The sequence below is a fragment of the Felis catus genome, chromosome A2 (genome assembly GCF_018350175.1).
Source record: "Felis catus isolate Fca126 chromosome A2, F.catus_Fca126_mat1.0, whole genome shotgun sequence".
NCBI classification, from domain to species: Eukaryota; Metazoa; Chordata; class Mammalia; order Carnivora; family Felidae; genus Felis; species Felis catus.
This window is the reverse complement of record NC_058369.1, coordinates 31,718,813-31,735,628: the sequence shown is the minus strand read 5'-3', so window position 1 is coordinate 31,735,628 and position 16,816 is coordinate 31,718,813. Positions and strand designations below refer to the sequence as shown.

Sequence of the window (16,816 nt, the reverse complement as noted above, 5' to 3'; positions counted from 1 at the left end):
GCTCGAATGGCTTCTGAAAGGAGAATAGGTGGAAAGCAGCCTACGTGCTGGGCTTGACTGATCAGACTAGCTTCAACCTGCCTTCCCTGCACTTGGTCGTCTTATTTCAGGGGCCTGACCTGCTGCCTAAACACCACCACAGTCTGCCCTTGCAGGCTTAAACGTTGTCTTAAATTCTGCACCATTGACTTGCTAAGGTTCAGCTTCCTGAGTGGTAACTATGATATCATTTGCTCTTTTTTTTTTTTTTTTTTTTTAAAGAGAGGGAGAAGTAAAACATCTGCAAGATACAAGGCACTGTCTCTGGCCCTATGGGGAATATCAGAGAAGTTCTTGTACGCTTGACCAGGTGTTTTTAACTTGGAATCCATGAGCACCAAAGGACCAGCAAAGATTAATGACCTTTTTGAAATTAAATGCAGAAATTTCTGTGAACACGTCTATGTTTTTTTTTTTTTTTTAAGGGACAGGATCTCTCCACTCTCATCAGATTCCTAATGACAAAGTAACCCCAAAGATTAACTGGATGGTAGGTGGTAGATGGTTGTAACCTCATCCAGGAAGGTCTCTAAAGGTTACTACGGGACTGAAAAAAACTACATCCTCCCACTCTGTGTGGAAGCACAACGCTTCTCGGCGTGACTGCCCGGGAGCTAATGTTAAACTCTGTGCAGCCGGGAGAATTATCTGGTTCTCTTTCCTTCTGCAGATGGGTGAATTGAGGTCTGCTGTCGTAGGTCCCAAGGCCAAGGCGGTATTTGTTTCTTAGGTGTCTCAGAGACCTTTTTGTGTTCGTTTGACAGTCGAACAATTGTTTGAATATTTCCTTTGGGTTCAGTCAGAGGTTTTCAGTCTTTCGGTATATCCAAGGTGTCCTTCCAAACACTAGACATTCTGCAATGCCCTTCACAGAATTACATTACACTCTAGCTATGGTACGGTTCTCATTCATTCTTGACAATAAATATACTCTTCTCCACCTTTGCCTTCCTCTTTGAATACTTTCATTTAATCCAGGAAAAAGGCAGTGTGTCTTTGGTATGGTTTTGATGATCTCCTACCGATCATGAGTGTAGTAGACTCACAGTCTACATTTATGGCATCCTTGTAACAATATACATTTTCAGTTATTGCAAAAAAAATAAGTGTAAAGAAAAGAAAACTTTACACAGCGATCACATCTGGTTTGCATGCCCGTGAAGGGTTCAGAGCCTTCTGGTTGAGAGCTGCCAAGCTAGATTCTGGGCTGGGCATTAGGGATTCAAAATTTTAAAGAACTATACCTATCGACTGCTTACTGTTCTTGACACAAGATAAGCTCCTTGACTTTGCGGAAGTTACATTAGAGTAGGAAAAGTATCATGAACACATGGACGCGTAGGACAGTTTCTGATAGTGACAAATGTTAAAAAAAAAAAATTGAAGGATAATAGAACAGTCAGTGAATGAGAAGGGGAAGAGGGCTTTTCTCTGTAGGGTCCTCGTCAGAGGTGACTTTGAGTGACGTGACTGGTAAAGAGTAGGCCAGCTCATAAAGAGCTGAGGGAATGATGTTCCAGGCAGAGGAATAGCCACCGCAAAGATCCTAAGAGGAGGATGGTCTTGGCAAGTTCAGAAGACACATTAAAGGTCAGCGTGGGGGGCGCCTGGGTGGCTCAGTCGGTTGAGCGGCCGACTTCGGCTCAGGTCATGATCTCATGGTCCGTGAGTTCAAGCCGCATGTCGGGCTCTGTGCTGACAGCTCGGAGCCTGGAGCCTGTTTCGGATTCTGTGTCTCCCTCTCTCTGACCCTCCCCCGTTCATACTCTGTCTCTCTCTGTCTCAAAAATAAATAAACGTTAAAAAAAATAAAAAAAATGGTCAGCGTGGCTGAAACACAGTAGACAATATGGAGAGTAGGACAAAATGAAGTTGGAGAGAGAGGAAGGGGGCAGATTATACTGGACCTTATGGGCCAGGATTCTCATTGCATTGGGAAGCCAGCAGTTGAAGCAAGAGAGCTGAGTGTTATCTCCCTCCTTTTAAAAACAAACAGCTTGGGGCGCCTGGGTGGCTCAGTCGGTTAAGCGTCCGACTTCAGCTCAGGTCACGATCTCACGGTCCGTGAGTTCGAGCCCCGCGTCGGGCTCTGGGCTGATGGCTCAGAGCCTGGAGCCTGCTTCCAATTCTGTGTCTGCCTCTCTCTCTGCCCCTCCCCCGTTCATGCTCTGTCTCTCTCTGTCTCAAAAATAAATAAATGTTAAAAAAATAATAATTAAAAAAAATAAAAAAAATAAAAACAAACAGCTGGTAGAAAATTGATTCTAGAAGGTAGGGCTGGAAGCAGGGAATGAGAAGTAGGCTGTTACAATAGCCCAGGAAGGAGGTCCTGGTGAATTGGCAGGAGAGTAAAGGCTAGAACAGTGAGAAGAGCTAGTGAAGAGATGACTGAGACTCATCCCATCCACCAAGGAAGTCCACAGTCTGGACCGTTGTTCATGGTAACAACTAGGCCAAAAGTGTGTGGGCGTGGCTATTTCCCGTAGACTTTGGGGCTTGGGGGTACGTCGAGGGGGCATACATCCTTCACCCATCACCTTGTTAACATCTGCATACAACCAATTCTTAAGTATTTTCCAACCCTTACTCCTGTAGACCATGTGAATTCAATTCATCAAGGGCTTCTTTCCAATAAAATACGAAACTAGGAAATGTTATTTTCTTTCTGTGGACTTCCCTCAGTCCTCTTGCTGCTGCAGAATGAGGAAACTAGTTGTGGCTCCGAACAAAACCACAAAAACCATTCCATAGATCCAGCTTCCATAGAAGGAAAGTCAGCATCTTGCCATTTTTGCCTCGCCCCCCTGTGGGAAACCCTGAGAAATTAGTTTTGTTTTGTTTTTTTTTCCCCTGGACTTGACTGAAGCCAGGTCTCTCCTGAAAATAAAGTCTTTCCCTATTGTGTCTAACTCAATCTGAATCGCGGGGCTTTACTTCCAGCATCGGTATTTGGTAAACACCCAATTTCTTGATGTTCTTGTTTCCCAAATCTGCTGGGGTTGTCTTGAGCCTTTGGCCCCATTCACCAAGGAACATGGATTTCTGGGAAGTTTCTGCCTCAAGCCCTTCAGCACAGATATTAAAGGGCCCCTGTCAAGTTTTGAAGGGTGTGACCATTGCCAGAATCCCCACAAGCCAAGCCCCTGAGGGATGCTGTTGCCAGCTGGCCCGTAGCCATACCAGAAATGGCTGGATTTCAGTGGTTCTCTGTGTATGCAGCTGGCTGAGTTCCCCTGGATGAAAGGCAGCCTAATATAAACTGAAAATGTTATTAATAAGCAGCCACTTAAGAATTTCCTATGACTTGCCAGTGATTTGGGGGCCTCTATGCGAACAGGGAGAAGAGCACAACTTGTTTTACATGGATTAGGGGACCAGTGCAGTCAGTCTGAAAGGGCATCAAAAAGGCATTCAGGTGTTTGGTGAAGGGCTCTGGAGTCCAACGGATCTACGTTTGCATTTCCATTTTCATCATCTGGCTGTGGAAGCGTGAGTAAGTTCCAGGTACTCTCTGAGCCTTGGTTTTCCCATCTGTAAAATGAAGATAATAATAATGTCCATCTCATACTGTGCTTTGAGGATTGAATAAGGAATATATGGAAGGTGCTTAGCATAGAGCCCAGTATACAATCAGAAAGTACTTTCTTAAATGGAAAAGTTGGGGAAATCATACCCTAGAAATGGAACCAAATGGACTCTTGTTCCCCTGGCTCAGGAAAAAAATGATTTGGGGTTCTAGAGGCCCCAACACTGAGCAGTAACACCCATAGTACATGGCTTCTCTGAGCTTCTCTTTTTTTATAAAAGGGCAATAATAGCCCATGCTATTCTGACTAATGTTGTAGAGGTTCAGAAAGGTAATTTAAAGGGTCACCTAAATTGAAAATGCATGGTAAGCTCTAAAGTGCTTGATTAGTCCCTGGGGTCAGTAATTTCACCTATAACCTGTTCTACCTCGATGTATCCTGGTAAGAAAAGAAAGTCACTTGCGTGACCTTGAAATATTAAAAGCATGCTAAAGATAAGTAATCCTTTGGCGAGGACAGTAATCAAGTTCCCTTGCTCAGTCCAGCACAGCTTTAAGTATATAGTAGGTGTTTAATAAAGACTTGTAGAAATGACCTGTTTGCTCCCCGTCTGGTTTCTGTTGATCTCTCTTCTGTCCTCACTGGAATACACGAGTAGGGTCTAGATCGACTTCCAGGGAACAGGGACCATGACTACTTTCTTTTATTTTAAATCCCTCTGCATAGCATAGGGTGTGATATACTGGCACATACATCATCAGGCTTCACGATACAAAGTGTGCTGTATGTATTCATTTTTCAATCCCACCGGCAAGTTTGAACCCAAGTCATTGTGCCTCCAGATTCTAAGATCTTAAGCCATTGCACCGTGCACTGACTTTAAGTACTTCGGCAATATCTCATTCTCAGGTCTTGTCTTCCTGAGATCAGCCAACTTCTTCTACAGGGGAGGTAGAAACTAAACAAGTACTTCAGCAGATAGCATGGAAGGGGAAGACACACAAAGAGATATTTTCTGGAGCCTTCCAGTCCTTGCCATGAAGTCTGAAGGTGCGTGTGAGACTTCATTTGCAGGGATTTCCTCACAAACTGTTCTCCTGAAGGACTCACTGGGAAAGGAAATTCTCTTGGAACTTGCTCTCCTAAATGACCAATGAAGCAAAACATACGTGTCATAAAACCACAGTTAGCATGTGGACAAAGTGAAGCCGAAGAATTTTTTCCAGAAAGAGTAACTGTTCCGTCTACCTTGGTGTATTCTTTGCAGGGTAGCGAGTCTGACAGGCAGATAAGGAAATCAGAGCCGCTCGAGATACCCATAGCCTTTCCTGGGGATGCAGTGATGTGCAGGTAGCACTGTTGCCATGGAGACACCATCCATGGCCAAGCTTTCTCCTCTGAGGGCTCACTGTGTGTACTCATTATGATGTTGAATTAGCTAGCTGTGTGTTTGCTGGGCAGATTCCTCACTGGCCAGGGAGCATTTTTACAATGAAGTTAAAACGCCTTCCCAAGGATTGTGCGCATAATTCTCTAGCCGCCCTGTTGCGGCCACCTCTGAGTCCTCTCCATACCTCGACGACACCTTGTTCTCTCCCACCTCCATGCCTTTTATTCACCTGTCGGGAATATTCCTTCCTTCTCTCTTTGCTTAGCAACCTCCTACTCGGCAACCTTTAAATCCAGCTTCTTCAAGGAAGCCCTCCCTGACCTCTCGGTAACTAGAAGCTTTCTGTCGCACGGTGCCTGGCACATGGTAGGTTTTCTGTTAATAACTGACCTACAGCAAAGTCACAGACAGTGACTTTCTAGCTGGTTTGTTTTGAAACTTACTATTTTGAAAAACTGCCGTGTTGCGTAGTTGTTAAAAGATAGTACAGTGAACTTCCATACATTCTTCTAGATGTCTCTGTTAACATTTTGCCACATTTGCTACTTTTTCTCTCTTTCCCCAACATGTGCATATGTATGGTATGAATATTTTTGCTTAACCATGTGAAAATAAACTACAAATGTCATCCTTTACCTCATCATATTTCAGCATGTACCTCCTGGAAACAAGGACATTCTCCTCACTATCCCCGCAAAGAACTCTGCACTTTGATGCATACGGTTCAGCTCTTTGTGAGCATATCTTTGGGTCCCAGTCAAAGGGACTCTTGTGGGTGTTTTTTGTTTTCGTTTGTTGGCTTGCTTTAATCCCTCACAACACCTATCGGGATGTATAGTATGCAGATGTTCAGGGAATTATTGTTTACTAAACGAAGCTGCCTGCAGCAGACATTTTTGGTGTCTCCTTGTCCCCCCTTGGCACTCACCAGCCCAGTTTACTGTGACCCATGGTTCCTGCTGTAGCAAGAACTGCAGCCTTCCTGTCTGGCCTGTGGGTAAGCCAAAGGGCCCCAGGAGGGGTCCTTACCCAGTGACTGTTGGTAATTGGTGGATAAGCACCTCTGCCTCTTGGACTCTCCCGTGGAACATTTCCAAGGAAGGCTTTAAACCATCTTCCCTCGCTCCTCGACCGAAATGAGTCGCACTTGTCCAAAGCCGCAGCTGCTTGTGACCTCACCTTACTTTGGCATGTTTCCCTTCACCAATTCCCTTTCCCATTTTCCTGTTAGGACTTTCCTGGGGATCGTCCCCCCCATAATTGTTTATGCTCAGATACCTCCTGAGGATCTCATTCTGGGGAAAGCCGATCTCAGACGTTGTCCCTCAGTTACTGAGACATCATACCCCTAAACCAAAGTATGGTAAGACATGTTCACAATAAGTTTTTCTACGGCCATCCAGAGGGCTTATTTTTAAAAGGGAATGGCTCGGAGGCACCTAGGTGGCTCAGTCGGTGAAGCATCTGACTTCAGCTCAGGTCATGAAGTCACAGTTCGCGGGTTCAAGCCCCGCGTCGGGCTCTGTGGTGACAGCTCAGATCCTGGGACCTGCCTCGGATTCTGTGTCTCCCTCGCTGTCTGCCCCTCCCCCCCCCCCGTCTTTCACTCTCAAAAAATAAATAAAACATTACAAATTAAAAAAATAAATAAGAGGGAATGTGTCAGAAATTACAAGATAAATTCAGAGGAGAGTGCTCCGTATATTTGCTCGTGGAAATGTGAATTGACATATTACAAGAGGAAGTCGCTGCGGCTGAAAATTGCCCTCTACCAAGTCCGGCAGTGCCTGGCAGAGAGCAGCTCCTCTTGGTGCAGATGGCCAGAGCCGCTGGAGCCCGGGCGGAGGGCAGGGCGTTGGAGGGAGCCAGGCAGCATGGCCTTGGCTCTGAGCACATACCAGCCTCGTACCCAGCTGGCCCTGTCACAGTCTCGCCCTGTAGCTTCCGTGTTTATTAGGAAACCATTCTTCCTTTCTCACAGAGCTAGAAATCTTGCTTCCAGACACGGCGAGTGTCAGGGTTCGTGCCTGGGTCCTTCGTTCAGCCTGAGTGTTCGCCAAAACGGGGGGAAAGCAAAGCATCGTGGCTCCGGGGACAGAGTTAAGGAGCCAGTCAGGACACGCTGGTGTCTGGCTATGGAGGCAGGAAGACACAGGAATTTCCAGGGGAAGGGAATGAGGGCGAACGCAGGGACTTGACTGCACCCAGTTAGGTGGTGCCATCCTCTGAATTTCACATCTGTGCCTGAGCTCTGGGACCGGCAGCCGCTCATCCGGTTCGGTCACGGTCACGGCTGCAGACAGCGATGGGGGAAGGAGGGCTTCTGGATCATCCTCACCCTCATCACGGCCTTCGTGCTTGCTTTTCTCCGCCTGCAGAACTATCCCCCTGGGTTCTCTCGGAGTTGCCTCACATTCTGTCTTCTGAGCCCCGCTCAGACGTCACTTGAGCGGGGAGGCCCGTCCTGACCCATCCTCAACCCCTCTCTTCCTCACGCCCCTGTTTGTTTCCATCATGACACTTACCCGCAATCTACATGTGGCGGGTTTACCTCTTTGTTCACCTGCCTGTTGTCTGTCTGCCTCCCTGGACCCTAAGCTCCGTGAGGTTAAAGCTATTACATGTCTTCAAAGCTGCTCTGTGCCCAGTATCTTCGTACTGTGCCCTGCGTACTGCGGACCTCATTCCCTGTGGTCTGCTTGCCTGGTGGGAAGGTTGGATGGACGGACTGATACGGATGTATGAACGGACAGATGGCGGGCAGGATGTGTGGGAAAAAAAGAAGGAAGATTTGGCCACGCTGCCTACAACGAGGTGCTAGAAAGATCACTCTTCTTGGAGTCAGATGACTTAGGTTCTAATCTGTCCAACTTCAGTGAAGTCATGGGTGAGTTTACAGCCTTGATTTTTGGTTCTGGTCAGTGGATTAAAAGGCTAACTCGACAGGACTGCTGAGAATGAGCAAATGAGATAAACGATACACAAAAATGATACGAGAGGTGCCTCAGTGGCTCTGTCGGTTGAGTGACCAACTTCAGCTCCGATCGTGATCTCACGGTTCCTGGGTTTGAGCCCCACGTCAGGCTCTGTGCTGACAGCACAGACCTGCTTGGGATTCTCTCTCCCTCTCTCTCTGCCCCTCCCCTGCCCTCATGCACGCATGTACACTTTGTCCCTCTCAAAAATAAATAAACATTAAAATTTTTTTTAAATAATATGAACATTTTACATCCTCTGTAAATGTGAGCAATGATGCTAGTGGTGGAAATGATGCTAGTGGTGCAGCCACTGTGTTCACCCTTTCCTGGCATCCTCCGGTCGCAAAGCACATGTCAGAGTGGAGAGGCAGGAGCCCAGCCCCTGGCGGTCAGAACTGTCCTTTGGGGGTAGTTTACCTCCTGGAATATCCTCACTTCATCAGGCCATCCACTACGTATGGATCTCTTGCCTGCCTTCATTTCTGCCATTCTGACCCTCCACGTGTGTTTCCTGAAGGATGGAGAAGGTGGGAACAGAAACCCCATGTGCGGGTTATATCATTGTGTGGTCGCTGCGGGGCAATAGCTGGCCTTCTGTGTCACAGCTCAGCTTTGACAGTCTGCTTGACTCGCAACATGATTAGCTCAACCGTACCTTCGGGCAGGCAGACCCCACTTGCGGTTCTTACTGACTTACTTGAAGGACAGCATGGCAGCGCCTTTTCTGCTGATACCCACTGTCTCTTTACTGGTCGACTTCGGGAGAGTAAAAACTCTCTTCTCCCGACATGGTTACTTACCTCCCAGCAACACCCAAGAGAGGCGTCCCCGCGGGACAGTGAACTCAGAACAACGTTCGCCTCATTTTAGGCTCGTGCTTTGCATGCGTGTGAGAAGCTGATGCTGTCTTGGGAAACTTGAAGAAATTGGGCAACCGAGCAGACTGAGAAAGTCGAGCTCCTGCCCAGCTCCTCCTGAGTCCGTCCTGCCCAGGGTGGGTCCCCCAGGTGGTTTTGAAGCGATGGATGTTGCCGCAGCATTGAGAGTATGTGACTGATGTACAAAGACTCAATTCAGAGCCAAGGCTTAGTGGTTTTAAATTACCCATGCCCCATCTCTCCCCACTTGCACAGAAAATTGAAAGTCGATAGCTGTTGAAATCTGGTTTTCAGATGTTTTTTATCTGACGGACCTAACTTAACTCTGTGATGCCCATAAGTACATATGCAGTTCCCACGTTGCTGGCATCTTCCATGCTACGTAAATAAGTTCTCTAATCCTGTTACAGGGCACCGCTCAGAACAAACCCACTTATCTGGATTGAATAATGCTCTTCTGTTTGCTGAGAGGATTGTGTGTACGTGTGTGGGTGTTCTGGCTCATGCCTTGTCATTCCAGGCCAGTCTTGTCTCTTGGTACTCGCTGATGGCGGACACAGAGAATAAAATCTGGTCTCCAGTTTCTTAACACGAAAGAAAAAGACGACCAACAGCTGTTTCTGTTTAACAGTGATTATCCCTGGGATTGTGAGTGTTGTGAAATATTTTTCTTCTTGCTTATCTGCAATTCCTGATTCTTTTCTACATCAACTGTGTGTTACTTTTTTTTTTTTAAGGATAAGGAAGCAGTGACTTTATAAGAAGGAGAAAAAGGGTTCCCCTTTTCCTCTTATTAAGAATAAAAAGAGTTTTGTTTTTGTTTTTTTGTCTACAATGAGCTGGAGTCATGGGAGAATAGACACAGCGAGGACACGTTCGTTCTGTAGCAAAAAGTTATGGAAGACTTTGGGTTATTTTATCCCTTTTGTCTTTAACAAAAGTGTATTCTCCCACACCTGATCTCGGCTGCGTGGGGCATTGCCACATTACCACATATCCAGTGTTCGTGTTCCTCATCAGTCATTTACCGTGTGTTGGGGCTTTGTTGCCCTTTAAGCAGTCTGCCCTTGGATCCTTTGCGTGAAAATGACCTGGACCTGATCTGGCCACGAACTTGGGACCCATATGGGACAGATGGTGGGGCTGAAGTGAGACACCCCTCTGGTGGCTCATGTGGTGGTGCCTGTCCAGCACCCTTTTACACGCAAGCCCCCCCGGGTGCCCAGCCGAGTGCCAGGTGGGCTCAGTGATGTCAGAGTCTAAGACCCGGCAGTTGGGAGGGGTCAGCATAGGTTCCCTGGAGCAGTTTTAAGGATGGACGTTGCCCAGGGCTCCTGAGACCTGTTTTACCAGGATGTTGGTAAAACACACACCCTGACCCTGGTGTTCCCTTCTAACTGGAGGCCAGCGACAGAGAGTGTCCTCCAAGCGTGCATCTGGGACGCTGGCAGAAATGCTCTCCTGGGCTCTGGTCTCAGATCTCTCAGATCTGGGTCTCTGGGTGACCCCACTCCTCTGTAAGCATCTCCGTGTCATGTCTTGGCAACCAGATTCACAGTTTCCCATGAGTAGAACAATTATTGATAGTTTCACGATTAGGAATTGTTTGTCTTGAAAGCCATGAGGAGCTTGTTTTTTTTTGTTTTTGTTTTTGTTTTTTTGTCTTTCCATCATCTATTAAAATATTGAGCAACTCCTTCACGTCTTGCTAAGTGCTGGGAATGACCTTGAGCCATCAAGGGATGTATGCTGGTTTCCAAACTTGTGTCTTTGGACCCTTGGGACCTTAGGACCAAAATGCCTGGAGTGTGGAAAGCAGGTTGAGCTTGAGAGAGGTCTGCCTCCTTCCCTCACATCACCTTGGGCAACTCTGTTTTCACATAGGAGTTCTTCCGTGAAAATTATTTTCCTCTCATTAAAAAAAAGGGAGGGGGAGGGGGAAGGAGAGAAAGATTTTTTTTTTTTTAAAGGTCTTAATGATGTTTACAGTGACATCAGAATCTAGAATCCTGCCATTTAGGACGTGAACTTGTCAGAATCACATTCTAAAGGAGGGTCCCTTTTTGCCTTCATCTTATCACCTCTCACACAAAGCAAGACATTGTGGTTCCAGGGTTCAGTGTTGTAAATAACCTGTCAACATTTCCAAGATGAGACATCCACCCCCCCCCCCAACACGCGCACACACACCCAGGCCATTTATAATGAATCCTTCCACAGCACCACCGCATGGTATGTAAGTTAATTAGCATAAATTAGTTACTCTTCAAATGCTGTGGTCATGGGCGCAGATGACAAGAATACTTTGAGATAGTTAAAAAGAGAGCCTCCACCTGGCCACCAGTATTGTGTGCAAAAGCAGATCGTGGCTCCTGAATGTGGAGGCAAATGCATTAATAGCTGCAACTTTTGGGTAGGGGGTTGCAGGGGATTTTGCTGGGCAGAGGGAGGGAAGGAAGGGGAATGCGGGATCACTGCTCCCGGGATCCTGCCTTCTTCCTTGGAAACCTGTCATTCACAAACCCAATTATGTGCAGGTAGAGTGTCAGCTCTGACAGAATGAAACCAATGTGTGCTTTATATGGTTGGTTTTTTTATTTTTTTTTTTAATGAAATCCTGCTATACTAGCAGGTTCTATTTTCATAAATGTCTTTTTTTTTTTAAGCCAAATCATTTATTTCCCCCACACACTCCTGAAAAGCTTTAATCAGTGTGTCGAAAGAGAGAGCTGTTGGGTGTTGCTGTGTACATTTTGCCAAGAGGGGGAGAGAGACCTGAGGATCAAGAGAAATCCTCGTGGCCTATCTCTGACCCTCCGCTCCTGTCTGAGCATCTGAGCCTTGGATTCCCTATTTGTAAACAGGGGTTATTCAATTAGTCTTTCCAAAGGCTGTCATGGCATCCCTCAAAGACGGAAAATTCTTTGCAAATAAAAATGCCTGGCCACAGGAGTGCCTGTTAATTATAAATGAGCAGTAGAAGGGAGGCAGCTAGCAGGGAAAATACATGAGATCCTCATGGTGTCTGTTTACCATTTTTGTTTTCCTTCCTCTTTGATTTTGATTTTTCTGAATGTGTTTGTTATTCGAGGGCACAAAGGTACTTGTGGTTGGGATCAGGCATGGCTTCTATAGTTAATTGTTTGGGTTCAGGGGTCACATAGATCCTACTCTGAGTCTCTGTTCTGCTCACCATTTAGAGTTTACTTTGAACATATTGCTTGATCTCTCTGGGCCTTTGTTTTCTTCTCTAGAAAGAGATGATAATTTCTTTGTTGGAGGAATGGCGTGTTAATCTGGATTTCTGGGTGTAAGGTATCAGTTAGGCAAATGCTGTGCATTCTGCACATGTATGCACCTTCCCTAATTCTGATCACCTTCATGCTGCTTCACCTTTCTTGTATTCCCATAGCGCTTAGCATCGCACACGATAGGGGCTTGGATAGTTGTTGACTGAGTAGACCTTTAGCCCTCTGCCCTCACTCTGTTCTGTTGATCGTTCTACTCCGTGAGATTCATTCTGGATCTGGTTCTGTAATTCCGTGTTTTGTTTTCTTCTTGTCTTTTTCTTTTCCTGGGGCTTGCGTTCATTGGGTTATGTCCACCAGACATTAAATATTGTGCTCTTCCTTGCGCCGCTGGATACATGACTTGCTCTGATAAATATTCTGGAGACCGAATTTGGTAGAAATTCCTCTACATCTTGTTTTTAAAGTATGGCCTTCTAGTATAAACTGTTAGTCACCAAAGAGCTTCCTAAATTTGCTTAAGCCCACTGATTTTTTTTTTCTTTAAGTCATTAACTGGCATAAAAATATTTGGAGGGAAAAATCCCTGACCACTTCCTGACACCCTTGACTTCTTTACAGTAGCCGGTTAATTAAAGAGTTACTTAAAATGGGCTCTGACTATTTTTAAAAGTAGCAGCCAGGGTTTGGAAGGAACCTCTTTGAGTTTCGAGATGCAAACCAGATCCAAGTGTACATTCTGTCTGTGTATATTTTCAGTCGGATGAAGAGCAGGAGGTGGGAGAATCTGACAAGCCTGACTTGGCTGAACTAAACTGATTTTGTTTCTTGAGTACATTTTGGTGTCAAAATTCAGGCAAAAGACGTTAATAGAGTAAGGACAAAAACCAACCGATCATCTTAATAGATGGAAAAAAGCAGTTGACAAAACCCAACCCCCTGTTGTGATTAAAAAAAGAAAAGCACCCCAAAAACTGGTGTAGAACGAGTCTTCTTCAACTTGAGAAGCGGCATCTGCAAAAAACCCACAGCTCAATACTACTTGATGGTGAAAGATGGGATGCTTTTCCTTTAGATCAAGACAAAGATGTCCGCCCTTACCACTTCTGTGGACCAGTGTACTGGAGGTTCTAGCCACAGCAGCAAGGCAAGACAAAGATATAAAAGGTATCAGATTGGAAAAGAAAAAATGAAACTATCTCTCTTTGCAGATGACATGATCTCATATGTAGGAAATCCTAAGAAAATACATACACGTACACACACACCATGCTCTTCAAACTACAAAAAATGAGGGGTGCCTGGGTGGCTCAGTCGGTTAAGCGTCCGACTTCGGCTCAGGTCGTGATCTTGCGGTCTGTGAGTTTGAGCCCCGCATCGGGCTCTGTGCTGACAGTTCAGAGCCCGGAGCCTGTTTCAGATTCTGTGTCTCCCTCTCTCTCTGACCCTCCCCCGTTCAAGCTCTGTCTCTCTCTGTCTCAAAAGTAAATAAACGTTAAAAAAAATGTTAAAAAAAAATGAGTTCAACAAGATTGTACGGTGCAAGATGAATTGACAAGTACCATTGGTGTTTCTATCTACTAACAATCTGAAAATGAAAGTAAGCAAACCGTTCCATTTACAATAGCACCAAACAGAATAAAATACTTAAGGATAAGCTTTACAAAAAATGTGCAGGACTTGTAACTAAAAAGCAAAAAATAGCATTGAAAAAAATTAAAATAGGCTGCAATAAATAGAAAGACATATTTTGTTCATGGGTTAGATCTCATATTGTCAAGATAGCAGTATTCTCCAAGTTGATCTCTAGACTCATTGCAATCTCTATTGAAATCCCAGCTGGATTTGTTTTTGCACAAAATGGCTGGATAATCCTAAAATTCATATTTCATGATGCAAATGTCAGGGACCCAGGAGAGCCAACACAGTTTTTTGAAAGAAGGACAAAGTTGGCGGATTATATTCACAATTTCAAAACCTACTGAGAACTACAGCAATCGAGACAGAGTAATGCTGACATAAAGTACATAGGTCAGTGGAATAGAATTGAAAGTCCAGAAATAAACCCTTATATTTATGATCAGTTGCTTTTTGACCAGACAATCCAATGGAGAAAGAATGGACTTTTTAACAAATGGTGCTGGGACAGTTGAATAGCCACACAACTATGAAGTTGGACTCCTACCTCACGCCATGCATGAAAATTAACTCATAATGGCTCCTAGACCCAAAATAAGAGCCAAAGCCATAAAACTCCTCGATGAAAATATAGGAGTAAATCCTTATAACTTTGAGTCACTCAGTGGTTTCTTAGGTATGATACCAAAAGCACAAGCAACAGCAGAAAAAGAAATAAATGGGAGTTCCTCGTAATAAGAAATGTGTGCATCAGTGGGCATCGTCACGAAAGTGAGGGCCACCCACAGAGTGCGAGAATATTTCTCCAAATCCTATTTCTGATAAAGGACTTGTATTCAGAAATATATCTAAAGAATGCTTATAATTCAGCAATAAACAGAAAATAACAGTTTTTAAAATGGGCTAAAAGTTTGAACGTTCTCCAAAGTAGATTTATAATAAGCGCGTAAAAAGATGCTCAATATCATTAGCTATTAAGAAAATACAAACCAAAACCACAATAAGATGCCACTCCACACCCACTGGGATGGCACCAACAGAAAGATAATAGCGTGTGTGGCAAGGATGTGGAGAAAATAAAGCGCTCGTTCGTTCTTAGTGGGAATGGACGATGGCACTGATATTTTTAAAGAACAGTTTGACAGTTCCTCAAAATGTTACATGTAAAGTTACCATATCACCTAGTAATTCTGCTGGATATATACCCAAGAGAATTGAAAACATATGTTCACACAAAAATACTTGTGTATAAACATTTAGAGCAGTGTTATTCACGAAAGTAAAAAAGTGGAAACAGCCAAAATGTCCAACTGATGAATGAATAAACAGAGCGTAACATATCCACACTATGGAATATTATAATACAATAAAAGGGAAGGAAAGACTGGTACATGCTACAACGTGGACTCACCTTGAACATCTCGTGCTGTGTGAAAGAAGCCAGTTTCAAAAGACTACGTATTGCATGATTCCATTTGTGTGGGATCTCCAGGATAGGCAAAGCCCTGGAGATAGAAAATAGATTAGTGGTTGTCAGGGACAGGAGGGAAGGGAATGTGGAAAGTCACTACTCATGTGCCCTGGGTTTCTTTGGGGATAGTGAAAATGATCTGACATTAAATCGTGGTGATGGTTTCACAAAGCTATGAATATACTAAAAGCCAGTGATTCGTACACTTTAAAATGGTGAACTTCATGGTAGGGGAATTAGATCTGAAGAAAGCTATTGTCAAAAAAATTAGGCGCATGTAGGGATTAGGATTCTGGGCTCTCTCATTGCCTGGATATGATGTTACCGAAACTAATCATAAAGATCTGAGTACCACATAGAACGGCTTATTTTCTTAAAATTTTATTCCTCCCATTTTTTCCCCTCTTTTTTATCATTGGAAGCTAGAAATGCTTTTGTGTTGCCGATATCAACCTTTTTACCGCTTCATCATTTTTGTAAGCATGGAAAAGAACAGAGGGTAACCTTAAAAGAGAAATCTTCAACTTTGGGGCCAGATTTTTATCTTCGGCTTCTACCTTTTCACATAATGCACATGCATGATCCTCTTATACTGCATATTAAAAAAACCATAGAGATTTGGGTTTCTGATGAGAATTTCAAACCCATGGGGATATTTAGTACAGGTGACAATGTCTTTCCCATGAGATCTTGGGGCCAGATTTATTTCGTGGGAAAAACGTATTTTCGCTCTTTTTCTTCAAGAAAAATCTCACCTGCAGTTCTTTCTATAACCACTTCCATTTTCCAAGCTTCTAGGAAGCTTTTATAAAAATGGCGTGTTGTCAATATTTGTTACATCCACAGGTAATATTTCTGGTCAGCATATGTATTATGTCTACTTAATTAATACTACAAGCAAGCAAATTTGCAGCCGTCCATGTCCAGTGCTCTGTCTAGTAAAAGATACTTTGGCATGGCTTTTGGGATATTTAGAAGAAAGGTTGAAGTCCAAGTTTGAACATTGTCATCCTGCTTACCTGGCGGCCTCTGAGCTTCCATGACGTTTCCACATGTGTACCGCCACACCTTTTCCAAAGACAGGCGTGCTGTGGAGCGCTGCTTTAGAGGCTCTTGCCAAGAGCCAGTTGCCAAGGAATGTGTTTATGGTTTGGGATCCAAGGGCTGGTGACTAGCAGCCAGTTGAAAATGGTTTCTTTTGCCTTCCTTCTCACCTACCGCCTTTGCTGCTTACAGGAAGATCTGCTTGCACTGCAAGTGCCCTCAGGAGGAGCACATGGTGACAGTGATGCCCCTAGAGATGGAGAAGACTGTCAGCAAACTCATGTTTGACTTCCAGAGGAACTCGACCTCAGACGACGACTCAGGCTGCGCCTTGGAGGAGTACGCCTGGATCCCACCAGGGCTGAAGCCTGAACAGGTACCATTCTTGATTGGGCGGTGGGGGGGGTGGGGTGGGGGGGGTGTAGGGCGGGGGCAGTTGTGGTTTGGGCCGCCTGTCCTTCCTCGTTCCAGTTCAGAGGGAAGAGTTAACTTTGCTGATTCAGAGAAGTGGTTGGGGCTCCATGGGTTGAACGGCTTCGGGGGCCCCGGTGGGAACTGAGTCCTGCGTGGGCCACTGTTAATTCCTTCTGGATTGCCATTATT

General features: G+C 44.9%; 1 protein-coding gene across 7 annotated transcripts in view; it reads left to right on the top strand.

Annotated features, from left to right (window-relative positions):
• PRICKLE2 (prickle planar cell polarity protein 2) overlaps positions 1-16,816 on the top strand; it is a 329,432-nt gene that overhangs the window by 220,858 nt on the left and 91,758 nt on the right. For all 7 annotated transcript variants that reach the window (XM_019823948.3, XM_045051819.1, XM_045051822.1 and 4 more), the window contains one exon: positions 16,406-16,589. In XM_019823948.3, the coding sequence (XP_019679507.1) occupies positions 16,406-16,589 (184 nt within the window). The remainder of the gene's footprint in view (positions 1-16,405; positions 16,590-16,816) is intronic.